The sequence below is a fragment of the Pantherophis guttatus genome, chromosome 1 (genome assembly GCF_059756535.1).
Source record: "Pantherophis guttatus breed Tessera chromosome 1, ASM5975653v1, whole genome shotgun sequence".
NCBI classification, from domain to species: domain Eukaryota; kingdom Metazoa; phylum Chordata; class Lepidosauria; order Squamata; family Colubridae; genus Pantherophis; species Pantherophis guttatus.
Window position 1 is genome coordinate 167354037 of NC_142063.1, and position 19541 is coordinate 167373577.

The window sequence follows — 19541 nt, forward strand, 5'->3', positions numbered from 1 at the left end:
TTGCAAAGATCTAAAGGATGAGACTGTCCTTGTCTCTTTAGTACAGTAATGGAAATAGAAATTAGCACTCTTTACATAGCTGTTACTGGTGTTATTGTATCCTTCCTATGAAAAGACTGTACCAAAGAAGAGGCAATTAAAAGGTATAGCCATTATATGGCTATTTACAGCAACAGCGAGCTATTATTTTATCTGCCTGAACTTTGTAAAAGGATATGAGGTGATGTTTAAAAATAATGTCAATGTAAGCTAGTTTGGTGAATCAAATATATTTCTTTCTGTGATCAATTTTCTTCTCCACTGACTGAATGTGGGAATCCTCTAGAATTCTGCGAAACAGTATTTTTCTAGAAATATTTAAGAAATATTAAGTCATATGGAAATGTGCTCTGTAGTACTATTGATTATTCAAGAAAATAGACCTGTGGTAACCCATATGACAGGCAGTATGTCTATTTTGGAATATAATCTACTTCATTATCTTCAAACTGAATAATGAAGATTGAAGAGTAAATCTGTGAATATTTCTACTAAACCCAGAAGATGATAGCCAACACTTTAGGAATACATTAGGATGGAAACAGAAGCCATCGCTGATGAAACTGACAATATGGTAGCTTTTGGTGCAGTATGTACCAAATCATTTAAAGCTGGCAAACTAAGAAAACAACAGTCACTTGGATTTCTGGAATGTTTAACAACCATTTGCAGTTACGATTAAGATGAAAAAAGTAACTTTATAATCTATCCTTGAATCTATAGCCTTTGAAGGAGTGAAACACTGAAGTAAAATCACAAGCACAGTTGAAGTTTCACTTAGTGACTACTTTGCTTAATGATCAAGTTGCTAGTCCCAACTGCAATCACTAAATGAGAACTATCTATATTGCTAGTAATATAACAGAATACTGAAAACCTACTCAAGTAATTTCCAGATCAACTGATTCTTAGCATAATGAAGACAGAATTACTCCAAGTTGCTCACATTTCCCTCCTGGACTAAGGAATTTCCCTCCCCTAGACTAAGGAATTTTCTATAAAGCTTCTGTTACCTTCCCTATATATTGGAGCTGGTCAGCCCTGGGTTTGATAAAGAATAGGCAGAATCTTCTGCAGAGGTGTTGAATACTTTAGCCATTGCAAAAGGTGGTGAAAAATGCACTTTGGGAAAATACATTATTGTACTATATATGCTTCTTGGAATGATTTTGAATTTTTTTTATTTCAGCTAACGGAAGACACTTGCTTTGTGAAGGAACCTTACATACACACATGTTTTCTGAGCTAGGCAGTGCTTTCTTCTTCAGTTTTAAACCAAAGGGCAATGTTCTATCAGGTTTGTTTTACTAATACTTAGCAAAGATGACATGCCTCAACTTCTTGGCCTTTGCCTATAAACACAAGAGACATACACGTTTGTCAGATGTAGTAACTTTACTCAAATTGCATATTTACAGGAAGGCTTCTTTAATTATCTAAACTCTAAAACTTTATTAAGAAGTAGAACAGTCTGAACAAAAACCTCAATGAAATCTATTTTTCCCCAAATTATTCCTTTTCAAATGTAGATTAATAAGGAAAAACAATAACACTAACCACAAGGAACAAGAAAATAGAAATGATTTGGGGAAATATGAAGATGAAGAGGAAAAAAAAATCAGAGAATGCTGCTGAAAGTACTTCTGGGGGTTGAGAAGGAGCTGAGGTAACACAATAGATGCTGCTATGGACAAAGATGCAGAGATATAATATGCCAAAAATTGCTTTGCTGAAACATTCCAAATGATACACAGCACAGCATGGAGACTCATTTGCATGATAGATAAATATCACAGTGAAGAATAAAATAATTAAAAAGATGATTTAGAACAGCTTTTATTGAATAAGAACTATACAACAGACTGACAACACAGGATTATTAATAAACATTTCAGTTATGTTGCATAACTGCAACATATTTATTTATTTATTTAATTTATATACTGCCCATCTATCTGTTTGGAATAACTCTATAGTATGTAAACTAAGTAAATTTAATAATTCCATATAAATTATATGATTTTCAAAAAATTTAACGGCATCTTTAAGAATAATAATATTGATAAAAGGAATGTGAATGAAGAAGTAAATGATAAGAGGATAGCTTTTTAGCATTTCTTCCCTCATGTAAATAACTGCGTATACTCTTTTCTGAGGACCATACTCTATGAATTTAATTAAATGGATTTTAACTAAGTATCATGACATATTGTTTTATTGCAAATGAATAACACAACTTGGCCTCTAGAAATTGTTTTCAACCAAACACAGCCTATGCATTTTTACTAAGAAACCTAACACTGTTTAAACTGACTCCCAGATAATTTGCTTACAGAATTACAGACCTGAAGGACTTTTATACCATGCTCTTAATTTTTGGAAGACTATATACAGCCTCTCAGCAGTGTATTAATTTAATAAATGTTTTGGTTTACTAACCCTTTTGATACTCCAGCTCTGTCATTTACTATTTTTACTTCTTTTACACAGCCGTATTGGGAAAAAAATTTCCTCAGGTCATTCTCATTAGTCTATTGAAATAAATAAAAGGGAGAGGGGGAAAAGAGAGAGTAAGACTGTATCTTATAATACTAGATTTAATACTAGTAAATCTAGTTAAAATACAATTATCACTTAATATTGACATTCTTTTAATAATTGGCATGTTTGCTCAATCAAAACTAATTTCAATCTTTTATACCCTATTTTTACTTTCCAATTATATTCTTCAACAGTTTGTACAATAAGGATACCTGCAGTCTTTTCTAAAGTGGGCCAATTCTTCTAGACTTACCCATATTGTATATAATTTCCACTTCCATGGTATTCTGAAATTTGTTTTTTTTAAAAAAGGGAAATAATACAAGGGAGAGAAAAATCAGCAGAGTTTCTTTGGATATATTGGCATGCCCGATAATGAATGGTTTTCAAGACCATTTCCCAGAAAAGTTACTCTGCAAAGACACATAAAGAAATGTTATTGCAGGAAATAAAATGGGAAGGATTGGCCTTTTTAAAAAAGAATGAATCACCTTGGAAGTGCTGAAAAGGATATAACGAATAGCAATAGCACTTAGACTTACATACTGCTTCATAGTACTTTACAGTCCTCTCTAAACAGTTTGCAGTCAGCATATTGACCCCAACAATCTGGGTTCTCATTTTACCGACCTCGGAAGGATGGAAGGCTGAGTCAACCTTGAGCCGGTGACAATCGAACAGCTGGCAGTCGGCAGAATTAGCCTGCAATACTGAATTCTAACCACTGTGCCACGATGGCTCTCTATATAAATTGAATAATATATTTAAGAATTAATATCTCATTTGAGTAGCACTTTTAAGTTTTTAACGCTGGGTGCATATTTAGATATTTTACTAAACTATGATGGGAGGGAAATATTTTCAAGAATGTATGTCTAGTGTCTAAGAATATAGATATTTTTGCTTTTGCTCTTAGTTAATTGCAACACTGACCTTTGAATGGATTGGAAGTGGCTAGTTTACACTTCTCTCAACATACATCTTCTCATTCATAATTGCTTATAGAAAAAAAAATGCACTTTTCCATACTCAATAGAAGGTCCTACGGATGAAGGCAGTGAGAGGACGTTACCTGGATCTTTTCAAGGATGCTACTTAAAACTCAAGAAGAATAATTTGAAAAACTAAAAAGTGAAATACCTCTGAGCGAATTTATGGATGAATGAAAGATTTAAAAATCAGTAAAATAAAAGGTAGAATGATTAGAGCACATGGCTAATAAGCTAGAATGATTCCCTACCCTTTATCTTCACAAAGACACTAGTAAATTTGTTCTGGAAAATCCACAACCTATTGAAATAGATCCACAACCTATTGAAATAGATCAGAGTGGGAGACTGGAATCTACTGTAATGACAATGCCATTTTAATAGAGAACAACAACAACAACAACAACAAAGGAATGAGATGGGGGAGAAGTAACACTTATTTTCTGTATCTATCTACCAGACGATAAAATGATAAGAATAAATTCTTAGATATATGTAACAATATAAAAACAATTCTATTACAATAAAAGTTGGACTGTTATTAAGTCATCCAAATTACCTTAAAATCAATTCCTCCAACAAAGATGCGATTAGGAATAACTGTTCCAAACCTTGGGGCACTGGTGGCGTTATTTAAAGGCACTGGCGACACAGTCTTAGGAGATGGAGACAAAGAATCAGTTTGCATCTGATTTGCAGTTTGCTGTTTAAAAGAACATATTCTTGTTAAATATATTTTCGATCTAATATATTATGGATTTTCAAAAATTATAATGAGAAAAAGAACAAACAATAGTTATAATCATTTCTAGGAAATGGAAGCATTTTTACTTTAATCCAGAAGTAATTTAATGCTACAATATCAAAAGCTTCTCTATCTTGTATTATGTTTTCATATTCAGGTAGTCCTTCAGTTACAAATGTAATGGAGCATGCCCATTCCATTCGTAACCTGAGGACTCGTAGGAGTGAATCTCTTACTTTGAATGGTATCTCGAAGTGGGGAACTCCCATAGGGGAACCTAGTGGTGGAACAGGTCACCTGGTTCAGACCACCCAAGGCCTCCCCTGACCCTCAGATACCTCATTCTCCCTCTCCTGGGGTCCCCACAATTGCTCCATCCCATCCTGCTGCGCCGGGTCACTTACCTTATGAAGAACTGTCTCCTCTCCAGCCTCTCTGTTTCATTGCCTGCTCCCTTCTTTCTCGTCAGCAAAGGGCTTGAAGAAAACTTTGGCGATGAAAAAGGAGGCCCCTTTCTCACCGCTGAAGTTGGCTTTCGGCGATGAAAAAGGAGGCCTAGAGGGCTACACGCACCCTTCTGCACCTCCTTTCTCACTGGCAAACTGCATGAGTCAGCCTTTGGCGATGAAAAAGGAGGCCCGGAGGGATGCATGCCATTCCGGGCCTCCTTTCTCGTCAGCAAAGTGCTTAAGAATTGCGTTCCTGTAGGCTTTGGCTGCCCTTTGCAAAAAGCCTTTGCTGGTAGGTTCTGGAAGGACGCAGCTGCTCCTCCCAAGATCTGCTGGTGCCAACAAAGGCCTTTTGCAAACGGCTGCCAAAGCCTACAGGAACGCAATCTTCCTGCAGGTTTTGGCAAGGAAACAGCAAACAGAGGGAAGGCCTGAAGGATCGAAGTTTGCAAACATCCAGGCCTCAATTTACAGAGAAATGAGGCTAAAATGTGTGATCAAACAAGATCAGTAGCACAAGATCTTACACTACTGATCTTGCATGATTAGGTCTGTTCTCTGTGAATGCACCGAAAGCCTGAAGCAATGAAACAGGTAAAGAAACCAGGACAGAGAGATCTTTGCAAGGTGAGTCTCCACAGGCGAAGTGCCTGTGAAGACCCAGCTTGTGGGGGGGAGGGGGGGAGAATAGGCAGGGTGAATGTTGCAGAGCCTCTGTGGTAGTTCGTAAGAGCGAACAACTGCCATGGTGCTGCAACATTTGTAATTTCGGAACTTGTTAGTAAACGCTAGGGGGTGCTTATTGCGTAACTTCGAACATTCGCTAACCCAGGGATTACCTCTACTCAACTCTTCTTAATTCTATAAAGTTCTAAAAGTTATTATTTTATAAGTGTATTAAATATTGTCTTAACTTAAAAGAATACAACCCTTTTAAAAAAAATATGTATGGACATTATCCCTGCTTTATTAAATTAAACTAAATATAAGTAATGAAACTTATATCTAACCTAGAAAGTAAAACACTAATTTAAAATAAAAATTTGAATTCCACATAATTAAATTGTACATTGAAAACATTTTTCATTTAGCTTTTAAAGAAAGATCTCATTACTTAGGCTATAATTTCAAATCATTTGTTTCGAAAGAGTTCCACTGCATAAAAATGAAGTGATATGAAATCAGATACCAGATTACTAGTTAATATCATTTATATATTCCAAAATATATATAAATTAATCTAAAGAAAACCTAATTAGCTATGCTTTTTTTTATTATATATTCCCACTCATAAAAATATAGCAGTTAAATCCAATTAGGCTTGCTCCTTTTTCCCCTCTAAAGATTGTTTTCATACTTTAGTAAATTCAAGGCAAACACCAGGCCATTTTTACCTTTATTAGATTCAAATATTGTTATATTTGGTAATAATAATTTACTAAGAAACATGATAGATTTTCAGTTATTATTCAATAAAGAACTAATATAGAATGTTCTTGTATTGACTTATAAATAGTCTCAAATGTAGTCCTTTCCTCTCATCTCCTTCTGTCTCTAAAACTGCTCTACTTTGAAAGCACATATTGATAGTATGAGTCACAAAAATATCAAAAATCCATTAATAATAAAATTATTTATCTCAGGGTTCCTAATTGTTAAGTGTCAGTTTATTTTCCAGAAAAGTACCACTGTCCTGAATATCTGAATTGTCCAGTGTAGTTTATGTAAAGCATGCACAGGAAATATTAGCATAGCATAATGTGCTATGAGCAACAGAACAGCAAGGTCCTGCTTCCTGAGTCTGTTGAAAACAAAGCTGAGAAAAAATACTATAAAAGTTCAATCATATACTGTAGGTAATTCAGAAATTAAGGTACAGTTATAAACATAAGTAACAATAAAATTATTTTTTTCAGTCTGGTTTTCCTCACATTGATAATGTATTCATTGCCAAAATATATCATACTACATATTTAAATCATTTGTGGTTAATTAGTACTATTATTATTTGAAAATTTTCCTCTGAACAATTCTGACAACAGTATTTCTCTGGAATGCTTCAGAAACTATAGATATAAACTTGTAAAGAACTGATCTAGTCTGCACTAATTGATTATTAGAGATTTTCATATTATCATGTCCTTTTTATTAGGTATTCCTACCCGCAAAAGGAGTTAAAAGCCAATATTTGAAATACATTAACATACTGATAGTATCAGAACCATATAATACGAGAACTCACATTTCTTCTACTGTTGTTTAAATATTTACTGTACTATAGAGTACAAACATGAAACAATTAAAAAAAATCCTTCTATTTTGGGGCTAGAAATGATAATCGACAGTACTTTCTTAAAGAGTAATTTCTTAAAATAATATAATTTTTTAAAAATCCTCATCATATGTAATACTATCATCACTATTGAAGCCCAATAATTTAATTTCTATACAGGTAATCCTTGAGTTACGACAACAGTTGAGCCCAAAATTTATGTTGCTAAGTGAAACATTGGTTAAATGAGTTCACCCCATTTTAGGACTTTTCCTGCCACAGTTGTTAAGTGAATAATTGCATTTGTTAAGTTAATAAAGTTAGTTGTTAAGTGAATCTGGTTTCCCCCATTGACATTGCTCTTCAGAAGGTTGCAAAAGAGGATCACATGACCCCAGGAGATTATAACGGTCATAAACATGAACTAATTGCCAAGCATCCAAATTCTGATCGTGTGACCATGGAGATGGTACAAAGATCGTGTGAGAAATTATCATAAATCACTTTTTTCAGTGCTGTTGTAACCTTGAACAGTCACTAAATGAACTGCTGTAAACTGAGGACTACCTGTATTGTCTTTCTTCAAATATTTATTGAATTGTTGTAAACAAATGAGATTTGTCATATGTAAGTTTTAATAACAGTGGAAATCAAACATGTAGATGTACAGGGATAAAATAACAATGGAGACAACTCTATCTGACAAAGAGCTTATTACTATTAGAATAGCTCTCAGAATTTTGATAATTTTTAATAAATCAGTTTGAATGTTTTCTCATTTATAATGCTTGCTTCTAAACTTATTTCAAATACTATATCTAAACTAACAAAAATATTTTTGAAACCTTCCAACATTGATCAATGAATAACTTGTTTGTACACTATGAAATTACAATAGTATTATTAAAGAAAAGAATATATTGTTATATAATTATGATGCAGTTTTACTATAAACTGTTAACATTTCATATTTCTAAAACTAATATGTTTGTTTTGAAGTATTTGGCATTATATACAGCACAGTGAAATTGACAGACTACATAAACACATGGATTCAAAGTTACAATATAGTTCAATACTGAATATACATATAGTATTAGTTTACACATGATTGGCTATATTTTTGGCAAAGGAGTGGATTCTGCTAATTAATTATAGGTAATCAATGGTTGCCTTAATGAGGAAGCCTTATTTATTTATTTTTTTTTGAAGGGACACATCTTTGTAATATATTATTTAGGATCAAGTCTGACATAATAAAATAGAGGTTCTCCTTACAAATTACATGTTGATCATAGAGGTCTACTTGTATGTATGATAATTCCTATCATATACAGAAGAATACGTCTACTTTGCTTGCTATGAACATGACAAAATGTTTCTGAAGCATAAGGTGAGAGAAGAGGGGCTATTTCACAATGTATTTTAAATGCATGTCGAACAGCTTAACAAAGCATTGAATTCAGACATATCATGTGCTGTAGTTGATGGTAGGATGATAATGATACAGACATGATGAAAAGATAAATATTGTTGTGGTTTTTACTTTCTCATTTATTTCTTTTACAGTGGCAAACGATTGTACTAGAATGATTCTAGTTAAGAAACTAATTCTGCTAGTGGTTTTCCAATTGATATGCTTGGTGACTGAACCATATATTTATATATATATGGCATATATATATTTAATCTTGATTTGACAAGATCAAATCAGTTTCCAGATATAACTTAATACGATATAGGATCTTAATTAGTAGGAACAATAAAGCAAGTAGGAAAAAGACTTAACTGGCAACTATATATTAGATCGTATTATCTAGTCTATGCTGTGATTATGCCAAAGGATTTCTCTTTCCTATCCATGGCATTTGGAATGTAATCTGCAAAGCAATGTCTCAGACAGTAAGTGGTTTATTATAATCAGAACAGGATTGGAACTGGTTCTACCTTAAGTGAATCGTTATAAGAAATTCAGCAGATATTTAAAGAAAGAATCAGCAATATTCAGCATGACTCCATACACATTGTAGCTCTATTATTGGAGGCAATGAACTATTCAGTCTATGTTTTGAGTATTAAAGCCTAAAAATGCAATCAGGAACCTGATTACTTGAGGACTTATGGGGAAGAAATGGCAAACTGAAGCAGAGTTAAAAACTTCAATAGAATGAAGAGCCACCATGTAGACTGGCTTTTTACAATTCTTCTCTGGTCAAGGAGGGGGCTTAAAATCACCCACAAGTACTCCATAGTGCTACTCTTCATGAGGAGAATACAAGACACCAGCATCCAGAGTCCTGAGTGGGAAGGGAATAGCCATCTTGCTGAAACCATGGTTAGTGCCATCAAGAGGACAATGGGTTCACAATGGCTTTTCTAATCACTTATGGAAATCGGACGTTGCTTACCTGAACGTCCCTTCTAGGCACGCTGCTAGAGAATCCAAAAGCGAGGGTTATTCAACAGTCTAGCAGTCAGCCCTGAGTGTATGTGTCTTTAAATTTCTTGGACACGCCCCTTTTGCTCGTCAGAGGCTGAGTTTTTGTTCACGAAGAAACAGTTCAAGGAGACCTGTGTAGTTCCAGATTCAGCAGCCTTACCGGGTGGGTTGGATTCTCCAGCAGCGCGCCTAGAAGGGACGTTCAGGTAAGCAACGTCTGTTCTCCAGTGCGCTGCTTGGAGAATCCAAAAGCGAGGGACATGCCCAAGCAAGTTTTACATAGGAAGGGTGGAATGCTGCGCATGCGTGACCGGAGCAGAACACATAGCTTGCAGAACTTGCCGACCGAACGAGGCGTCAACCGAGGCGTACGTATCAACTCTATAGTGGCGGATGAAAGTATTCAGCGATGTCCAGGTTGCTGCCTTGCAGATGTTAGCGATGTTGGCCTGAGTCGCCCAAGCAGCCGTGGTGGATGCACTTTGTGTGGAATGAGGTAGGATCATGCTGGGAACCAGCTTGTCCTGAAGCATGTACGCCTTGGAAATGCAGGCTTTCAGCCATCTCCCGAGGGTGGACGAGGAGACCTTTTGTCCCATCGTCGCGGGCAGAAAAGAGACGAACAGCGCCTCCGACTTACGGAAATGCTGAGTCCTCCGAATATACCTGCATAAGGCTCTACGGACATCTAATGTGTGCCATTGGGCCTCTTGTGGATGTCTCGGGTCTGGGCAGAAGTCCGGGACAACCAATTCCTGCTGACGGTGGTAGAGGGAATTGACTTTAGGCAGGAACGATGGATCAAGCTGAAGGATCACCCGGTTAGGGTAGAAAGTGCAGAGGTCCTCCTGTACGGATAGGGTGGCCAGCTTGGAAACACGGCGGGCCGAGGTGATTGCGACCAAAAAGGCAGTCTTTAAGGTGAGAAACCACAGGCTGACGGAGCCTAAGGGCTCGAAGGGGGGCTGGGTAAGCACGTGAAGGACCAGGGACAGGTCCCAGGTCGGGTAGCGGTAAACAACCGGAGGTCTTAGGTTCGCTGCACCCTAAGAAACCCCCGGATCCTCGTGTCATGCGAGAGAGGTAAGTCGTTCCTGGCCGAGAGGACCGTAGACAAGGCTGCCACTTGTCGACGGAGCGTGTTCGGGGCAAGCCCCTTGTCCAGTCCATCTTGGAGAAAATCTTATCACCTCAGCGACAGATGCGGAGGTAGGGTCCGTATGGGCCCAGGAGCACCAAATGCAGAATGAAGTCCAGGTGGCATTGTAGATGCGACACGTGGAGGGACGTCGTGACGCCTGGATAGTAGAGACAGCCTTCCCTGAGATGTTGTCCCGTCTCAGAAGGATCCTCTCAAACGCCAGGCGGTCAACTGCAGCCATTGGGGCTCTGGGTGCAGTATGACCCCCTGGCTGAGAGAAATCCTGTTGTCCGGAATTCGCCATGGAGGGGCGACTGACAGATTCAGTAGGTCCGCGTACCAGGCCCTCCGTGGCCAGTGTGGAGTGATAAGCAGGACTTCTGCCTTCTCGCGCAGGATCTTGCGGACGAGTTGTGGAATAAGCGGAATCGGGGGAAAGGCGTATAGCAGCCCTGGAGGCCAGGGAATTGCGAGTGTGTTGATCCCCTCTGCTTGCGGACAAGGGTGGCGAGCGAAGAACCGAGGGAGCTGGGCGTTGTCCCGACGTGCGAACAGGTCTATGACGGGGGGCCCAAAGCGGTGGGAGAGCTCACGGAAGATGTCCGGGTGAAGGCGCCATTCTGAGTTGTCTATCTGCGTTCTGCTCAACCAGTCCGCGGTGATGTTCGTCGTCCCGGAGATGTGTTGTGCCCGGAGGGAGAGGAGGTGGCACTCTGCCCAAGTCAGCAACCGGGATGCCTCGTCCATCAGCGGTTTCGAGTGGGTGCCCCCTTCGCGGTTCACGTGTGCCATCGTTGTCACGTTGTCCGTCCGGACCAGCACGTGGTGACCCTCCACCGATGACTGGAACTGGAGGAGGGCGAGGCGAACCGCGCGAAGTTCCAGCCAGTTGATCTCATTCTGGCGATCCGCCGGCGACCAACTGCCCTGAGCAACTTGGGAATGCATGTGAGCGCCCCAGCTGGTCAGGCTGGCATCAGTCGTTATCGTGAGACGGTGCGGTTCCAAGAAGGCGCAGCCCTTCGTTAGAGCCGACGAAGTCCACCAGCGAAGAGACTCGCGAACCTCTGTCGGGAGGGATACCTGAGCCGTGGAATTGCTGTGGCGGGAACGCTGGTACGGGAGCATGAACCATTGAAGCTGGCAACCATGAAAACGTGCCCACGGGACAATGGAGATGCATGAAATCATCTTCCCGAGAAGACAAGACAGGAGCAAGAGAGGGACGGACTGGAGCGAGAGAATTTGATGAATCAATGTCTGGATGTTGTGGCACTGGTCCGGGGACAGGAAGACCAGCCCCTTGCTGGAATCTATAACAGAGCCCAGGTGTAAGATCCTGGTAGTGGGGCACAAGTGGCTCTTCGGCAGGTTCAAGGAGAAGCCGTGGTGCTGAAGGCAGTGGCAAACTGTGGCCAGATCCCGTGCTGTTTGGGTCTGTGTGGATGACAAGATGAGCACATCATCCAAATAACAAAGTACTCTGATTAGCATCTGCCGAAGATGTACAGCTATGGCTGACAGGAGCTTTGTAAAGGTCCTGGGTGCGGATGAAAGTCCAAAAGGCATCGCCCTGTATTGAAAATGCCGATAATTGTAAGAAAAGCGGAGGAAACGACGTTGAGAAGGCCGGATCAGGATGTGGAGAGAGACCTCCTTGAGGTCCACTGAGGTCATCCAATCTCCCTCTCGGATGCATCCCAAGATAGATTTCAGGGATTGCATTTTGAACTAATGATAGAGGATGTATTTGTTCAGTTCTTTGAGGTCCAGGATCCCCTGGCAGCCTCCGGAGTGTTTTGGAACCAGGAAAAAGATTGAATAAAAACCGGTCCCATGGTGTTCTGTGGGAACCGGCTCTATGGCACAAATGTTGATAAGATGTTGTATCTCCGCCTCCATCAGTCAACATTTGGTTGGGTTGGACGACACCGGGCACTGGATGAACCTGTTGTGGGGGCAGGATCGAAGCTCCAAGGTCAATCCCAGCTGGATCGTCTGGAGTACCCATGCGTCCGACGTTGTCGATTCCCATTGGGCTGCGAAGTGCTGGAGGCGGCCGCCAATGGGAAGGTGATGGAGGGTGTCATTTGCCTCTTCGAAAGGCACGGGTCTCCGCACCTCTGAAAGGGCGTTTGGGTGTGGCCGAGCGCCTGCCACAATCCCGGAAGGAAGATCTGTCATAGGGACGATAAAATCCATGGGAATATTGTCTTGTGGCGAAGGACGCGCTGGATCCGGGTTCAGCTCGAAAGGGCTGCCTCTGGCTGTATGAAGGTATTTTGCGCTCGGTCCGCCGGTAGGACGAGGGCATGACTTTGCGCTTGTCCTTATCTTCCACAAGAATCGGGTCTAACGCCTCCCCAAAAAGATGAGTCCCTTTATATGGGGCTGATGCAAGCCTCCACTTTGACTTCATGTCCGCTCTCCAGTGCCTCAGCCACAGCAGGCGCCTGGAATATTTCAATAGAATGAAGAGCCACCATGTAGATTGGCTTTTTACAATTCTTCTCTGGTCAAGGAGGGGGCTTAAAATCACCCACAAGTACCCCATAGTGCTACTCTTCATGAGGAGAATACAAGACACCAGCATCCAGAGTCCTGAGAGGGAAGGGAATAGCCATATTGCTGAAACCATGGTTAGTGCTATCAAGAGGACAATGGGTTCACATGCTTTTCTAATCACTTATGGAAATTGCTTGTTAACTGCATTTTAGGTATTGGGAACCTTTTGGATCATTGTTTTACAATACCAAATGAGTTTCCTTCAATTTTTAATGAAATACGTTTTAAATACAGGCAGTCCTCAAACCACAACTGAGCCCAAATTTTCTATTGCTAAGTAAGATAGTTAAAGGAGTTTTGCTCCATTTTATGGCCTTTCTTGCCATAGTTGTTAAGTGAATCACTGCAGTTAAGTTAGTAACACAGTTGTTAAGTTAAACTGGCTTCCCCATTAACTTTGCTTGTTATAAAATTGCAAAAAGTGATCACAACACCGGCCACTGCAACTATCATAAACACATGCCAGTTGCCAACCATCCAAATTTTGATCATATGACTGTGGGGATGCTACAACGCTTGTTAAGTGTGAAAAAGTTATGTCACTTTTTTCAGTGCTGTTATAACTCACTAAATGAATGGTTTTAAGGCGAAAACTACCTATTCAAGGTTAAAGACTTAATTATTTTGGAATGAACAGCAAAGGACTGATTAGAACTTTGATTCTGGAAAGTTAAAAGTGGACTACGGGTCCAGATAGATTTGAAATCAGATTTTTTTTTTTTATTAGATTTATATACTGCCCTACTCCCGAAGGACTCAGGGCGGTGAACAGGCACACAATAAAATACATAAATACAAAATTTAAAAGCAGAAATAAAACCAGATTAAACAATTTAGCCCGAGACAAATTTAAAACATCCCAATAATTTAAAACAGATTTAAAAATTTCAATTTAAAAGAAAAGGGGAAAAAGGTTAGGCCAGGCCAGTTTGCTGGAATAGGAAGGTCTTAAGAGCGCGGCGGAAAGTGCGCAGATCCGGGATCCTCCGTATCTCCGGGGGGAGCTCGTTCCAGATAGTGGGTGCCCCCACAGAGAAGGCCCTCCCCCTGGGGGTCGCCAGTCGACACTGTTTGGCCGACGGCACCCGGAGGAGCCCCTCTCTATGAGAGCGTACCGGCCGGTGGGAGGCTATTTGTGGTAGTAGGCGGTCCCGTAAGTAGCCAGGTCCTAAGCCATGGAGCGCTCTGAAGGTGGTAACCAAAACCTTGAAGCGCGCCCAGAAGACCACCGGGAGCCAGTGCAGCTCGCGCAGGAGAGGTGTTACATGGGAGTGCCATGTCGCTCCCATAACCACCCGCGCGGCCGCACTCTGCGCCAGTTAGAGCCTCCGGGTGCTCCTCAAGGGGAGCCCCATGTAGAGAGCGTTGCAATAGTCCAGGCGGGAAATGACGAGTGCCTGAGTGACTGTGTGCAAGGAGTCCCGATCCAGAAAGGGACGCAACTGGCGAATCAGGCGAACCTGATGAAACCCCCCCCCCGGTCACGGCCGTCAAATGCTCTTCTAAAGACAGCCGTGAATCCAGGAGGACGCCCAAGTTGCGAGCCCTCTCTGTGGGGGCCAGCGATTCACCCCCAATAGTCAGCGATGGCGTCAACTGACTATATCAGGACGTCGGAAACCACAGCCACTTGGTCTTGGATGAGTTGAGCCTGAGCCTGTTTTTGGTTTTTGGTATTATTCTGATTTTGGTATTATTAATAAAACTTCTTCCCATGAGAAAATGTTTTTGTTTTGAATTCTCTTAAAAAAACATAATAGGATAAGATTATGAAGGTTAGATACTAGAGACAACCAGAAGTAGCTAAAAATTACAATTAAAAGAGAATATTGACATTTTAATCACTATTTAAGAATGATGCAAAATATTTTAACATTGAAAATATTGAAGGATTTTTTTAAAAAATGGAGTTAATTTTAAGAGTGTACCTTCATTGATAGACTGCTTCAAAGATGTTATGAAACAGGATAAAATTTTACCTGACAAAATTGAAATTGATCTGAAAATGGATTTAAAAATGATCGGCTCCAAAAATTATATGGATAATGATGCCACACAGACATACAAAAGAAACCAGCTTAATTAAGAAGGATGTACAAACAACAAACCAACACAGTGATCTGTGATAATTTTCCTATATTGGATTTAAAAAAGAGGGTAATTAAAACTTTGAAGAATTTTGAGAAGAGATAAAGAAAAAAAATGAAAAGAATTCAACTTTTAGAACATTATTTGAAGGGACTGTAGATTGTTAAAAGTAAAAGTAAATTGGTTTATTTGATCAAGGTTTGAATAGATATGCTGTTATCCCTAGTAACCTGTAATGGGTTTTAGGTAATCAGGGCTGAAACAATACTTTAAGGATATTTTTTTAATAAATAAGGGGGTATGGGAAGAATAAATCATTTGTTGCATTTTAAGAGAAGGTGAAGTTATTAGTTTATTCTTGTGATGAAGGGGAAAGTGATTTTATATATGTCTTTTCTTTTTCTTTACTGTGTTCTTGTTTTTTGTTTTTCCTGTTTTTTCTTTTAAGTACCTTCTACTTTTTAAAGTTTGTATTAGTTTTAATAAAAGAAACTAAAACTAACTATAAAAAGGAATCCAAATACTTGCATGTTGAAAGTTTGTTGCTTCTAATAAATAGGGGATAACTATTTGTATCTTTAAAGTTACTATTCTTTCTTTAGCTGTCTATTATAGTAGTACCAGGAACAGTACCAGGTTCTTTTGAAAGGGGCAACAACTGGGCCACTTCTAGAAAAATCTAAATATGAATAAATGGACAATAAGATCTTTAGCAAGTAATCAATGACCTATTTTAAGTAGTGTATGATCAAATATAACTTTCAATTCAGTTTGAATAAATGGGGATTGAAAATACCTTGGATCAAGATTGGCCATGCAATTAATGTCTCACCTTTTTAAAAATATATACTGATAAATGTTGCAAATTAAAAAGGGGGCAGGGCCTCAATTGTTCAGCTAAAGCCACCGTATTTAACCCATTGTGGAACATCCCCTACCTTGAGCCGCCCCATGGTTGGGAATATGTAGTTTTACTTAACAATTTTCAACATTATTAGTTATGATATCTTTCTAGTTCAGCTGTTTAACCTATATACATTATTTTATAGCGCTTCTGTTCCTACTTGGATAGCAGATTACAAAAAGGGTGGTTTACTCTGTGACAGTTATGTATCAGAATTCCTCATTCCATATTATCATCTGAGCTATTTAACATCTGTAGGAACCAAGGAGATAATAATATACAGTACAGGAAGATGAGTGAAGATTTAATTAATATTAATACAAAATCAAGACAATGGTTGAGATATATGACTTACTGGAACAGAACATGAGCAGAGTAATTAACTGAATAAAATCCAGTAACTGGTCAATCCTGACAAGCATCGTTATCAAGTGGTCAATTTCTCTAGCTCAGATATTTGATTTGAAGGTGGCTATATCTCTTGAACATCAAATAAATCAGAAGCATCCCTATCTGAAAAGAGAGAGAGCCTGGTATAATTTAGTTATGTTCTGGTAATCTGCCAGTAGGTAGCTATAACATGTGATGTACAGGATAACATATAAAAATGTCTTGGAAACTTCCAAATCTTTAGTATGATAAAACAGCTCAATTTAAACCACAATATTTAAAAAGCAATCTCCTTGAATATGATGCTCTAGATTCTAGATTTCTACAATAATTCACCACCATGACCAAACCCCAAATTTCAATACATTTGAAAAACACCAAACTGGAAGTTTTCCAATCTGTAAAAAGTGGCTTTTCGCCAGGGTTCTTGTTGAATGAAGCTTGGTGAGAATCACCAGAAAAAACATTTTAAGATGCAATCTTTTTAGAATGTCCAATTAAGACGGTGCAGACACACAAAAACAATCATGTCAGGAATTAGCTTCCATGTTTTATAGTTCAGACCTGAGAATTTTAAATGCCTGTACTGTACTATAGGAATGTTTTGTTCATTTTTTTAAAAATTCATAAGATATTTAATTTTTTATTCAATTTATGACTGCCCATCCCAGCAAGCAACTCTGGGCACTTTGAATGACTGTTCAGTTTAAATGCAGACGTTAAGCAAATGTGTTATGAAAGTGTGCTTCTTTGAGTTGAACTTGTTTCCTTTATAAAAGTGCATGCTTATATTTTTTAATCGATTTCTTAACAAAATAAAACATTCTTTTGAGTATCAAATTTTTTGAACCTTTGATGCAAAAATAGTGGAAAAGAGATAAGGTATAAAATATTGTTCATATTTCCTGCATATTTCCTGTTTAAAGGAGAGATCTGTTTCATCTGTTTCCTTTTGTGTATTTTGTATGCACATAAATCACACCAGAGTCACGCTGAAAACAAAGGAGAATTTACCTTCACCTACCCAAATAGAAAAAAAAAATTGCGCCGGCACCTAATAAAGAGGTAAAGAGGAGTAAAAATACTCCTAATGATATCGAGAATATTGGCCTTAGGATCACTTTCGGCAGAATAAAAAGATGATTGCAAAAGCAAAGCGAAAGGCTAGCGCCTCCAACTACAGGGATGCGGAGAAAGGCAGCACAAGGCAAGAGACTCGACTCTCTGCCGCCCGATAGAACCGCGTCTCCTTCCCTCCGCCCACCCCAACCGCCTTCCGCTGCCGTTAGGGGGCGCGTGCCCAGGAGGGCCGTTTCTTTAGCCCCAGCTGAGGGCCCCTCCCATCTCGCGGGGAGGGGGGAAATACAGAAGCGCCTCAAGGAATGGCGGGGAGGGGAGAGAAAACGGGAAGAAAGGGCGCGGCGTCTTTCTCGCTCGAGAGTGCTAGGGAGGAGCAGCGGCGGCAGCAGGACAGCAGCGTTCCTGAGCGCTTGCGTATTTTGGCGGGAAAGCGACGTCAAAATCATTCGTGGCTCTTGGTCTGAAGTGATTTCTCGCCCTTTCCCCACGCCGTCAACTTTCCACCCCAACGAAGAGTGCTGCTTCCCGCCCCGTCCGTTCCTAGGGCCCATTTCAAGCCTAAGGCGTGCCTTTCCCTCAGGAAACCCCCTGTGGGCCAACCCCGGCCCTAGGCGACGCGAACTCTGTTCGATGGGGTCGGAGTGTCCTTTGAGCGCTGCAAAGTTTCGTACTAACCGAGGAATCGGGCTCCATCTTTCGCTTCACACGTATTTACACGGCACGCCTCAAGTTCTGGCCAGCACGTTTCCCGCACGCAGCTCGCCTTCTCACGCAGCTGCCGCGCCTCCGTTACTAAGGGGCAAGGCACGGGAAACGGGGTGGGCGGGCGCGACAAGCTCTCTACAGGTGCAATGGCCCCTCGCTGGCCCAAGAGGTGGGGCTGAGGGAAAAGGCTTGTAGCTGGCATCCGGAATTCCAAAAGTGAGGTGGGCGGGAGGTTTAATGTCTATCTCTTATCGATCCCTTCCTGTGTAGGGTGCGCCTTTGGGCCTCTTGAATAATTGCAAAGATTTTTTTGAGACAAAAACCGTCATTTTTAAAAAAATAAATCAGTGTTAAATAATAGTTATGTAAACTGGTTGTAGTATGTATATTGGTATGAAATATGATTTATTGGAGTATGAGTTTTCTAGTTTCCAATTTTATAATACATTCTTAACATAATCCTTAATTATAGTAAATTCACATTTTTGAATGTACTTTAAATTTACATCTGAGCCATTAGGAATAGAGTGGCACACAAATGTTATAACAATAAATAAATTTCATGTTAGTTTCATATCTTCCTATCCTATTAACAGAGGAAATAAATTATATTAGTGAATTTTATTAACTGGTAATTTATGTCAGTGACCATTGTCACCCTTACTCACCTCACAAATCCATGGTTCAGCGCATCAGGAGATAATGAACTGCCTGCCTTACACTGACATCGTAAATTGATTGGTTCAGCTACCATATCAGTGTATTCCTCCTCACAATTTGGAATGGCAGCATCCATTTGAAGTTGTTCTTTCATTATGGACTATTTAAACTGGTAAATTTGCAAAAGGAGTGTCTACCCTGGATATGTAAACAGGAGATGAAGGTCAATGCTACAGTGATTTTGGGTAAAAATACTGTATTTATAAATAACACCATTTTAAACTGTTCAAATTCCTTCCTGGTATCTTGCCAATCTTTTTGCTATTTTAAATCTGTCAGTCTAGATTAGAATCATACAAAAACATGTCTTTACAGTGCCTTATTACCTGTCCATGACACCTTCTAACTTGCTTCATGCTTGGAGGGGGCCAGTGAAATATTAAATCTTGTTTTTGCTTATAATTGCTTATCATTGGGTCATGAAAATTTAAATCTACAATGCAGTATAGGATTCTTATCTCACATTAGAAATA

The 19541-nt window shown here is 39.6% G+C and overlaps 1 protein-coding gene across 4 annotated transcripts in view; it reads right to left on the bottom strand.

Annotated features, from left to right (window-relative positions):
- The window catches only part of BOLL (boule RNA binding protein), a 50894-nt gene extending 32334 nt beyond the window's left edge, over positions 1-18560 (bottom strand). Inside the window, exons 1-3 of one of the 4 annotated variants that reach the window (XM_034430141.3) lie at positions 18319-18560; positions 4129-4224; positions 2479-2570 (exon numbers count right to left, since the gene is read on the bottom strand). In XM_034430141.3, coding sequence (XP_034286032.1) covers positions 2479-2570; positions 4129-4224; positions 18319-18336 — 206 coding nt within the window. In that variant the 5' untranslated portion in view covers positions 18337-18560. Of the gene's footprint in view, positions 1-2478; positions 2571-4128; positions 4273-4718; positions 5084-17587; positions 17806-18318 lie in introns of those variants that run through there. The other 3 variants (XM_034430111.3, XM_034430120.3, XM_034430127.3) reach the window with 3 other exon arrangements.
- Between the last annotated feature and the right edge of the window lie 981 nt (positions 18561-19541).